The 11,464-nt window shown below is 35.4% G+C and overlaps 2 protein-coding genes across 4 annotated transcripts; one reads left to right on the top strand and one right to left on the bottom strand.

Annotated features, from left to right (window-relative positions):
• Positions 1-1,249: 1,249 nt before the first annotated feature.
• LOC114286012 (cysteine-rich receptor-like protein kinase 44) lies at positions 1,250-6,921 on the top strand. 2 transcript variants are annotated; one of them, XM_028229096.2, is made up of 5 exons: positions 1,250-1,798; positions 3,636-3,846; positions 3,948-4,185; positions 4,686-4,836; positions 6,293-6,921. In XM_028229096.2, the coding sequence occupies exons 1-5, from the start codon at positions 1,598-1,600 to the stop codon at positions 6,758-6,760; spliced, it is 1,269 nt and encodes a 422-aa protein (XP_028084897.2). In that variant the 5' UTR covers positions 1,250-1,597; the 3' UTR covers positions 6,761-6,921. The 2 variants fall into 2 exon arrangements, with proteins under 2 accessions (XP_028084897.2, XP_028084898.2); XM_028229097.2 differs by having other exon boundaries at positions 1,402-1,798; positions 4,002-4,185.
• Positions 6,922-7,199: 278 nt separating this feature from the next.
• LOC114286013 (small ribosomal subunit protein eS7) lies at positions 7,200-10,406 on the bottom strand. 2 transcript variants are annotated; one of them, XM_028229099.2, is made up of 7 exons: positions 10,307-10,406; positions 8,961-9,035; positions 8,784-8,857; positions 8,554-8,677; positions 7,831-8,013; positions 7,704-7,756; positions 7,200-7,484 (listed from the first exon to the last, which is right to left on the bottom strand). In XM_028229099.2, exons 2-6 carry the CDS (start codon positions 9,033-9,035, stop codon positions 7,736-7,738), a joined length of 477 nt encoding a protein of 158 aa, XP_028084900.2. In that variant the 5' UTR covers positions 10,307-10,406; the 3' UTR covers positions 7,200-7,484; positions 7,704-7,735. The 2 variants fall into 2 exon arrangements, with proteins under 2 accessions (XP_028084900.2, XP_028084899.2); XM_028229098.2 differs by lacking the exon at positions 7,704-7,756.
• Positions 10,407-11,464: the final 1,058 nt, after the last annotated feature.

Genomic DNA, 11,464 nt, shown 5'->3' with positions numbered 1-11,464 from the left:
CTCACCTACTTCAAGATCCACCACCAGAACCATTGCCCCTCTCTCTCTCTCAGATCGTGAAACCCTAGGCGGCGATCCATCCATCGCACTATTAGGTCCTACTCCGTAACCGCCTCTGTTACTCCTCCTCCCTTGCCGTTGTCGGAGACGAGGATTGGCGATGGAGGAGATGAATCGAGATCGGAACACGAGGTTGTGATCGATTTACGCGCGGATTTGAAGGGAATTTTGAGATTGAATGCTTGTGTGTAGGGTTTTGAATAAGATTGCTTCGTAATGGTGGAGTTTGAAGCGTGTAATCGAGTGTATATAGGTCTGTGTGTATGTATATATATATATCTATTGTGTGTGTGTGTCTGCCCCTCGTAATGCTTGTGTGTATCTGTGTGTGTGTGTGTGTATTTCTGTGTGTGTGTGTATGTATCTGTGTGTGTGTGTATCTGTGTGTGTGTGTATGTATCTGTGTGTGTGTGTATCTGTGTGTGTGTGTATCTCTGTGTGTGTGTATGTATCTGTGTGTGTGTGTATCTGTGTGTGTGTGTGTATCTCTGTGTGTGTGTATGTATCTGTGTGTGTGTGTATCTGTGTATTTGTGAGCAACGGTTAGATGAGGGTAATTACGTCCCTCACAATTAAATGGGACTAAACAGTTTACTAGAATAAAAATGGGACCAATTGGTTCATAAGTTTACATTTTGGGATTTATTGGTAAATCTCCCAACATTATAAAAGAAGAAGAAGAAAAAAGAAAGAAAGAAAACTCTTACATATTCTTTTATTACAATAATTTTTTATTTTATTTTAATATGTAGATGGATAATTTCAATATTATATAAGATTAATAATTATTTTATTTCTTTTTTCTCTCAAAAAAACAAAATGGAGAAAAAAAGAGTGAGTAACAAAAGAAATTCATTTCTCATAATTTACTTATATTTCCTTTAATAATTCAAACAATTGATTAAGATAGAGAGAAATCAATTTTTTTTTTCTTTGGGTTGTTTGGCATACGATTAATATAACTAAAAAATCATTATATAAATCCTCTCTATTTTTATTCAACCTTGCTACGCACCCCCACTGGGGGTCGACCCCCAGTGACGTGGGCTTCCCCCATTGGCCAGTTTTTTCTTTTTTTTTTTTTTTTTTCTTTCCTTCCAATCCCGCAGTGCCACGTGGCACTGGAGGTTACTGGGAGTGGCTTTTACTGGGGTCTCGCGCATTTCTGATTTTTATTTTTCTATGTATCTTTTTATAAAAATTAAAAAAAATAAACTTAAACTTTCTAATTCTTTCCCTAACTTTTTTTTTTTTTTTTTATCTAAAAAGCAGTGTCACAAAAAAAAAATAAATAAAATACAGCTGGCTGACAATAAAATAGAGTAGACTCATTGAATACTCGTCGCGGTCGACTCACGGTCGTTGTCGTAATACATTTGCTCTTCTGCTCATGAAGAAGAGAAGAGAAGAGACCGAAAAAGGTTAAAAACTCTTAAAATATAATATTGTATTGTAACTCGGCGGAACTTCACAATTTCAACGGAGGCGGAGGATCGGAATTAATGGTTTGGTTTCGATTTGATTGATTAATGCCTCCATGGGAATTCTCTCCGCCTTGTGCGGTTGCTTCAACACCACTCTAAGATTCGGCCGCCCTGGTCGTGGCGGTGGCGGAGACGAGGACGACGGCGGAGAGTCGAGCGGGTTCTTCTTCGAACTGCAGACTCTGCAAATTGCTACCAACTTTTTCTCCGAGATGAACAAGCTCGGTCACGGTGGGTTTGGTCCCGTCTACAGGGTACGTTCTGTAAATTCACAGCTCGTTAGGGTTAACTATAGAAACATCATAATAAAAGTTGTTATTATTACTATTTAATTATGGGAAACTAGTGGTATTTTTATAAAATATTTTCAATTTGATAAAATTTACACTAATTTGTAATTTTTTTATTTTTTATTTTTTGTGGAAATATGTACTGAGGTGCAATTTTACCTTTAATTATCAAGTAATATTGGAGCAAGTACTCCAACTTCATAGCTACTTGTGACAAATGGACAATAAATATATTTTGAAAATAATTTTTTTTTTTTTTTTTTTTTTTATACATGTGATAAGATGAAAATGGTAAGATTACAAGATTGGATTTATTTATTTATTTATTTTTCATTTAATATAGATGGTATATATGAAGAGTCTGTGAACGGTTTGAATGTTTCAAATTATCAAAGCAATCGAGTTTTTTCAAGTTCTAGAGAAGCCCAACGGTAATAAGGTTTTAGTAGGGAATAGATATACTTATTTCCGATCATAACCTAATCAGGTAGTCTTAGAGTATCTCCAACCGTTCATTTCTTTTTTTACCAAATTTGAATAAAAAATAGGTTATTTTCTCAATTTGATACTTCTTCTTCCAACGGTGAGCATCAAAGCAGAATTGAGGGAAGTGGTCGACCGGTTGGTCGACCGGTAAGGGCAATTTTTTTTTTTTTTACCTGTTTGAACCTTTTCTGACAGGTTTGAACTTACCTATTTGAAAGGGAACCGGTCGACCGGTTGGTCAACCGGCTGGTTGATCGGTTGGTCTCCTCCAACGGTCACGCACAGTAATTTGGTGAAACCTGTATTCTATTTTCAGTTTGATATTTTTTTGTTCAATTCTCATTTTGATACTAATTTGGTGAAACAGTTGGAACTCTAAAAAATACATTTTTCACCAAATTTCAAATTTGATGCCAGATTTGTTGAACCGTTGGCAATGGTCTTACTACTGTAATTAGCGATACCGTTGCCTGATATTATCGTGATATCTAATATTTACTTGCTATTGAAGAAGTTACCTTTCCATGATCTCAGACCATATTAAAGTAAAGGGAAAAAAAGGGGATAGAATAATGAGAGAACTTATTAATCCTGAGACTAGTTCCTCTGACTATTTATTATTATTAATTTTGTTTTAAAAAGGTGTTTGATACATTGACATAAATGCCCTTAGAAGGGCAACAAAATTTGAATTGAGGAGATGTTCAAACATTGTTTGCACTTGATTTGTATTTCAAGGGACTTGAGGATGACAATTGACTCCCAATGCAAACTGAGTTGGGGAATTGTTGGGAATCTTTCTGCATGTCTTGTTTGTAGTCTGAGCTGTGGAATCAACCTATTACTTCAATTGATCATAGGGCTTAGCTTTGTCCAAAACAAGGAAGAGGAGGGTGCTAATGAAGGTAGAGACATTGAAAGGAAAATGGATAGGTACCCAAGATATAAGTGACAGCATAGGAGCTCTTATTTCACCCATCTTCTGATTTCCCCAAACACACACACACACAAAAAGTTATATGTATCTAACCTCTATGGTGGCGAGAAAAGCAGATAGGAAGCACACAACAGGAACAAGGGTAGAACTTGAGATCTTGTACTTAAAATGTTCACACATTCCTTGTTTCCATGATTTATACACTAACGTGGTTTTTGAGACTGTTTAGCATCTCGGTGCTTTGTCAGCTGTCATATGTACTATATTCTGAAATCATTAAATGACTTCGAGTTAACAGCTTGGTTATGTCAAATGTGTATTCAATTATGCCTATCTGATTGCATCAATTTATTTATTTATTTTTGTATTTTCCAACAGGGATTTATGCCAAATGGTCAAGAAGTGGCTGTGAAGAAGCTATCAATGAATTCGAGACAGGGCCTGAGAGAATTCACCAATGAGGTGCGACTATTATTGAAAATTCAGCACAAGAACTTGGTCACATTATTGGGGTGCTGTGCAGATGGACCTGAGAAGATGCTTATCTATGAATATCTTCCCAACAAGAGTCTCGATTATGTCCTTTTTGGTATGAAGAAAAAAAAAATCCCTCCGACCTACAATTTACATATCGTGTCCGAGTTGTATGAATAGAACATTCAAAAGGTTAATGATTTCCAATTTTTTCAGATAAAAGGAAGTCTTTGTCCTTGGATTGGTTCAAACGATTTCGAATGGTGACAGGCATTGCCAGAGGACTTCTCTACCTACACGAAGAAGCTCCTGAAAGGATTATCCATAGAGACATTAAAGCTAGTAATATTTTGCTAGATGAAGAGTTAAACCCAAAGATCTCAGATTTTGGCTTGGCTAGGCTTTTCCCTGGGGATGAGACTCACGCACAAACATCTAGGATTTCCGGTACTCAGTGAGTAGTTTTTCTCTCTACCTTTGCGTTCTCAATTGTTGTCCGAATGCTGACACTCCATTTGTTTTGGCAAAAAATGTTTTTCCTATGTTTGGCTGTGACCTTGAAACTAATATGCCAGTGGTTATATTAGTGATAATGAGGTGGTGGCGGTGGTGGGGTGGAGGCGGTAGTGTGATAGCATTGGTATGACTTGGTTTGAAAAACATTTTGCACCTTTTGCAGTAAAAAATACTTTCCGACCAAATAAGTTTGGTTCCTGTTGATCACGGAAACTTTTTCATTGACTTTTGTTTTTTGTCATCCCAAACACCAAAAAATGCTAAAAACAATTTATAAAAAAAAATGTTTTTAATCGAAACAAATGAAGACTGTCAGCTTGACCACATGTTTGGACTTCTTTCGTTTTTTTTTCCTTCCATTTTCCAATCATTGTGTCAAATTTCTATGAATAGCTAAGAAACGGTATTGAAGTAAGCAGTTTATTTTGTTTATTGCAGTGGTTATATGGCTCCTGAATATGCAATGCATGGATATTTGTCAGTGAAGGCAGATGTATTCAGTTTTGGAATTTTGGTGTTGGAGATTGTGAGTGGAAGAAAGAACCATGATAGGGCACTTGGTGGAGAAAAGACTGAGCTCTTAAGCTATGTAAGTTTATTGAAAATGTTGTGAATAGCGATGTTTCTATTAACTGTGCTTGCCATTGATTTTACCTATCGAGGCTCTATTAACAGATAAAATTAGGAACCGTTACTCGTGACAAGATCCAATAAAGGGAATAGCTTATTCACTGCTGACCCGTAAAGATCTTGCTTTACGGACAACCTATCCCTAAGTGACGATTTATCTTACACGAGAAAATAATTGGTGCACACCCATAGACTCTTATTGTACCTGATCATCTTCCTCATATTCCCTCTCTTCTCAATCACACTTCCCTTCCCTTCCTCCCGTTCCATCTTCCAGGCACCATCGACACCTTCCTCCCCGGCCACCAACACCGACCACTATGCTCCTTCCTTTCCCTTCTCTCTAGCCCAGTTACCACCACCATCAAACCCACCCTTAAGACAGTGAGATTGCATATATTTACTTATATATTCATGTATCATGAAAGAATGAAGCAACAGATTTTCGATAAGGAAATTAATTCATCCACCCAAGTAGAGCCCCATCTTCTTTCCAGTGAATCATCTTATTAATTTTAAAAATTTATAAGCCACACCCATTTTTTTTCATTGTGATTTTCTTCTTTATTATTAATTTTAAAATCTTTCATTGACTATTGAAAACCTCTACAGACTCTAAATCTAAACCCACCATTTCCACTACAAATACACAATCGCCAACATCAAACCCATTATTTTCAGCACACACCCAGCGTTGAACCCACCATGCTGCCATCGGTTGAGTAATATCCAAGGTGGCTATACTAGTTTTTGAAGAAAAGGAAGACGGGGGAAGCGAAACACAGAACCAGATGGAAGAAAGATTTTCAAGCACTCCTCACAATTTGGGATGATGTGGTAGATGATTCTGAAAATTATTTTTAAAAAAATCAATTTTTTTTTTTTTTTTTTTTTTTATAAAAAAGTTTGCTAAACATAAAAATAAGCCAACTTTTTAAGGGTTTTTTTATTATTTTATTTTATAAAAATTGGTTTATTTCTGTTTTAAGTGCACATTTTATTTTTATTTTCTAAATTGTCTAGCCAAAACAGATCCAAAAAGTAAAAGTATCTGACATATTTTTGAGAACTTCTCACTGAAAATGAAATAAACCAAAACGTGCCGGTAAGTCTCAACTCCCAAGTATGTTTGGTCTAACCTGGCTTTGGAATCATTTGGGCTGTACCTAAATTACTTTGCATAATTTCCATAGTCTCACTTCAGTAAAATATGCACTTCTTCGCAATCCCATTAAAGTTTCTGCACTCAAGTTCTTATTGAATGTTTTAAAAACGTCATGCTAGATCCCACACCGATTTCAATTTTCCAAATTATAGATTTGTTATAATGCGATTAATCTAACATTGCAACCAAAAACTCAAATCAAGTAGAGATGATGTCGAGTAAATTTTAATGGTTTTTCAGCTTTGTGCAGACATGGACGCTCTTTCAAGAAGGAAAGGCACTGGAATTAGTGGACCCAAGTCTTGCCGAGTGTAATCCCGAGCAGGCAACAATGTGCATTCAGATAGGGTTGTTATGTTGTCAAGCAATCGTTGCAGCTAGGCCTAATATGAGATCAATCCATCTTATGTTGTCGAGTGATTCATTTACTTTGCCTAGACCTGGAAAACCTGGAATTCAAGGCCGCAGAGGTCGTTGGACTACCACCGCCAGCACCAGCACCAACACCACTTCTGCTCTTACTAACAACACTAATAACGCTACTAGTTCCGATACCACCAGCACCAACACCACTTCTGCTCTTACTAACAACACTAATAACGCTACTAGTTCTGATACCGGCACTACCAACACCAAGGTTTCGGTGGGTAGTAGTAGTTTTGTTGAGGATTATTCTAGAAATTCCCTCTCTTATTCTTCTATTAACGAAGGAAGGTAGATGACCTCCATATATATTTTGTGAAGTTTAATTATTATTATTTTTACTTTTTATAATTCATTTTGTACAGGGTTCTCAATTGATGTAAGGGTAATATTTTTATCCCCTAATATTCATTGTAGTTTTTAATTGATCAAAGAAAGAAGCCTCCAATTCCCAAACCAAATGTCTCACCTGGCAACTCTAGACACGTTTGAGTCCCAAAACACAGCCATTCAATGGGATGCAAAAAGTTGAAATTTCATTCCTACAACTATCTTTTTGAAGCATATAGTTTACCGTGCACATAATAAACTAGAAAAGCCAACTCATGTTTCCACTCCATTTTCATTGCGAACATGCAAATATTATCCTTTATAGAGCAACATTTCAACATCTAATAGCACCTTGATCAAGAAAAAGACAAGGGGAAATTTTTTTGTAGATGACCGAAAAAGCATTAAACTAAAATATCCTATCATTTAGTAATAATAACTCAACACATAAGTAAAATTCACATGTTTCTGCATCCTGAGAGACTTGTCAATAACAAAATTTTAAAGTAATTGCAGTTGCTTCACTGAAGGTTGGGGCAAAAAGATAGAACTGTGAAACCTAGTTTCTAAGCCTCCGCTGTTAAAGGGTATTCGAATACTACATCTCTGCCTGAAAGCCTCCTGTAAACTGAAGCAAAAGTCTCCAACTTGTACTCAGTGTTGTTTCTCTCCTTGGGGTCCAAAAAAACCTGTTCACAAGAAAATTAGGTCAAGATGATGATGCAAGGGCTTAAACTGACAAAAGTTTATTGTGAACCGAATTCATCAAAAGCATAAAATGTCGTCCATATTTGGGGCCTACTTATTGCCCTTCTTTCTATTGTTCATTTCCTTTTTCAAATTTGGAAGCTGCTATTTATTTATTTATTTATTTTTTATTTATTTGACAAGTAAAACTTGGAAGGCACCTGTTTAATCCTTGAGGGAAACATGACAGAAATCAATTGACTGTTTCTTTGGGCTGAATTTACCACAGTAAATATATCAGTACCAAAAAATAAAAAAAGCAAAAGGCCACAATTTATTATAATTTACCTTCATTATCTTGGATCCATCAAGGTGATACCTAACACGCTTCCCAACAATCTCAGCAGGGACAACGATATCCTCTAGCATGTTCTCATGCACAGACGTGAGAGTTCGGCTGCGCGGCCGTTGAATGGCTGAGCCTTTCTTTGGGGGCCTCATTATCCTCCGAGTTGCAATCAGGATCACATCCTACAAACCATCACGAGTCTAATCAGCACAGGAGATATTATGCAGATAAAATGTGCACGTACAATTAAACAGTTAAGAATTCGTTGGTGATTTAGAATTAAAGAAAAGCACTGGATTTTTGTTTGTGCATGCAAACCCCAGGTCGGCAGTATGGCCTTAAAAAACAATAAGAGATCCATGAAATGCAGTCCAGAACATGCTAAACTGAGATTCATGCAAGCTACTATCTTAAAAAATAAGAATCACAGAAAAGATAATAACATTTTAAAGAAAAAAATATAGAAATTGAAAAACGAGAATGGTTAGCAACATACTGTGAAAATCATTCCACAAAAAGAACTCTAGAATAAAATTTATCCGTCATTTTGTTTCAACCTAAACACCAGATGGGGCTTCCTCAAAACTCATTTCTCTAGCCCATGGTCGTGATTAAGAATAAATCACTAACCGAACTGGGTTTTTGGTCTTTTTAATTTAATTTAATTTAATTTTCTTCTTATTTTTTGGGAGGGGGATGGGGGATAAGAAGGGTTTTATTACCTTCCCACTGAATTTCTTCTCAAGCTCTCTCACCAGCCTGACATGAATCTTTCGGAAGACTTTCCTCAGTCTGTAAGGAACATGGATGACAACAGCCTTCCGATTCCCAGAAACATCAATTTGACTGCAACAATGAACAAAAGAAAGAAAGAAGAGAAGACAAAGAATTCAAATTCTATCCAAGGACAATATAACTTTATCTGAGCAAGCATTTAGTACACCATTCTTACACTGCTGAATTTATGTATAGGTCCTTCAATTCACTTTTCAGCTCTTGGTTAGTGTTCTCCAAATCGAACAAGGCCTGCATAGTTTAGCAGACATCTGTTATAATTTATAACTAGCTGTGCTTAGAAGGCGAGATAGTGATTCATAACAAGAAACTCGAAAGCTGCAATAAAAATAACCTGTGCAACTGACTCCTCAAATTCAGTTGGTTCTGCATCCTTATCTTTGTGGATTTTCTTCCTTGAGGTATACATCTTCACAAATTTGTATTAGGTGATCAGTATTAATGTTGTGCACAAATCCGTAGAGATATATTAAAGCTTACGATTTGTTTATGATTAGAGCTTTCTAAAATGAATTGTAGGACTTTTTAGCTACATTATGAAGAATGAATTTTTTACCATTTGATATAATAACATATAGGGGGATTTGATCAAAGCCCCTCGTAATAAAACTTTAATGCATTAAAGACAAACACAAAAAGTTTTCTTTAAAAAGTCCAACACATACTATCATTACCAAAATATTAAACTTTAAAATAACATAACTTTTGATCTAGATGTCGGTTTTTAATAAAATTGTATTTTTAGAATCCTCTCATCAAGATCTATCAAATAAGAACCATATTCACTATGAAATTCTTTAAAAAAAAAAATAAATTATTACCGTTGAAATTGATATAAACAGTAACATGTTATTCTGTTTAACAATAACATATTATTTTGGGTCACAATAACATATTATTCTAATTCACAGTAACATGTTACTCGGATTCACAGCAACATGTTACTTTGACAATATTGTCCAAGAAACAATAAAAATGATATTTTACTTTGTCCTTATTCAATTATGTCTCCTAGGTTTATGAAGCAAAATAAATTGAACTATCCTTTTCACCAAACAAGGGCCCAATGGAGTGATTTTGCCTAAATTTTCCCAAAATATAAATGTATTTGCGATGCAAAAAAAAAAAAAAAAAAAAAACAAGAACCAGTTATACTCATTAAATTCAACTAGAATCTTATAACAACCACTTATTATCCCCAAAAAGTTCAAAAATTTCAATGCTTTAGCATTTGCTTATCACAAATTGAACAATGTCATAGTCTTCTTTATAAACCTATGTATGATAACCCAATTTATAGTAACTAAGCAAATTTCAATTCAACTACAAATGCACTTTGAATATTACTACAAATAACATATACTGTATATACACAAAGACCACTCTACCAAAAGAGAAAAAAAAAAAAAAATTCAAATTCAACATTGAAACATCACAACAACAGTAAAAAATAACAAAATATCATCACAACAAGAAGAAATCAAAATAAATAAATAAAATCACTTCAACGGTAATTAAATGAAAATTTTACATAGGGAGTAAAATGGTAAATGAATTTTGTTTTCTGTTTGAAAATTTTAAATAATTCTATCCTTTCTCTCGTTTTCCATGCATTTTCTCAGTAACCAAACAGAGCACAAACACTTCAAAAAACAACCTTAGGAAGCAATATAAGCATACCTTACGGTGAAGGCGAAAAGTGGAGAGAGATCTGTGGATCAAGAAAAACCCTAACTTTAGCTTCACAAGACAGAGAAACCCTAGGGCTTTGGAATTTTATGCATTAGGATTGAACGGTGGAGATGGATTCCTATAAATTCTTGGACGGCACGGATTTAACGTGGAATTAAATCTGATCCGTCGGGTTTTAGCATCGGACGGTGAGAAAAGCTTGGGGGCTGGGGCCGAACTCTTGGATTCAAGGCCCAAAATGGAAGGCCTGTTTGTGATTTTTGTGTGGGTTGGCTCGTCCATGGTAAAGGGCCATTCTATTTACACTAAAAAAATTATCTCAGTTTGTTTAAGAGTAATGATTCATCCCCCTTTTTCCCCCACCCCCTTTGACCCCCTCTCTCTCTCATTGGTCACCTTTTCTTTTTCTTTTTCTTTTTTTTCCTGCTCCACCAATCACCCCCTGCCACGTGGCAAAGGGGGGTGAGGGGGTGACCCCCAAAAGGGGGTCCCAAGCATTATTCTTTGTTTAATTTAAATTTAAATTTTAAATTTTTATTATATTTTAATGTAAATTTATTAATAAAGATCACACATATTAAATATTAAAATAATTTTTTTTTTTTTACTTATGATATACCCTAATCATGATCAGGGTCTAGTAAATTCATAACGACCCATCCCTTGCCAGCCTTACAAATTCCGGCCAGTTGTCAGCCAAAAGATAGGCTTATTTTACGCTATTTAGTTGAGAAATTTAGAAAGAGATTAGGAAAAGAAAATAAAAAAAAATGTGTGAAATTAAGTGAAATATAAATATATTTTATTCGCATTTCACCTATATTTTTCATTCCCTTTTCAAATCTCTTATCAAATCCTCCAACTAAATACAGCGTTAAAAATTAATATAATATCAAAATGAGATAGATATATGTGTATATATACCTATTATGGGGATATATTTTATGAGTACCAACACGTGGCAATGTGACGCCGACGTGTCAGCCGAGGTGCCACGTGCCCTGGTCGTGATGCCGAGGTTATCTCGACAAGGCCGATGTCATCTCCGAAGATATCGGAATCCGAGATAAGAGGATAAAAGATAAGGGACAAGAGTCCTAGGATAAAAAGGAGACTTAGTTAAGATGAGGATAAAGCTTTTAGGGG

Source organism: Camellia sinensis, chromosome 4 (genome assembly GCF_055761805.1).
Source record: "Camellia sinensis isolate YWXY chromosome 4, ASM5576180v1, whole genome shotgun sequence".
In the NCBI taxonomy this organism is placed as follows: Eukaryota; Viridiplantae; Streptophyta; class Magnoliopsida; order Ericales; family Theaceae; genus Camellia; species Camellia sinensis.
This window is presented reverse-complemented; position numbering and strand designations above follow the sequence as displayed.

Coding starts and splice junctions, on each gene's coding strand:
- LOC114286012 (XM_028229096.2), top strand. CDS start 1,598: ATGGGAATTCTCTCCGCCTTGTGCGGTTGCTTCAACACCACTCTAAGA. Junction 1,799..3,635: donor GGTTTGGTCCCGTCTACAGG/GTACGTTCTGTA, acceptor ATTTTCCAACAG/GGATTTATGCCAAATGGTCA. Junction 3,847..3,947: donor TCTCGATTATGTCCTTTTTG/GTATGAAGAAAA, acceptor CAATTTTTTCAG/ATAAAAGGAAGTCTTTGTCC.
- LOC114286013 (XM_028229098.2), bottom strand. CDS start 9,035: ATGTATACCTCAAGGAAGAAAATCCACAAAGATAAGGATGCAGAACCA. Junction 8,858..8,960: donor TTGAGGAGTCAGTTGCACAG/GTTATTTTTATT, acceptor TAAACTATGCAG/GCCTTGTTCGATTTGGAGAA. Junction 8,014..8,553: donor AGAAGAAATTCAGTGGGAAG/GTAATAAAACCC, acceptor GATGGTTTGTAG/GATGTGATCCTGATTGCAAC.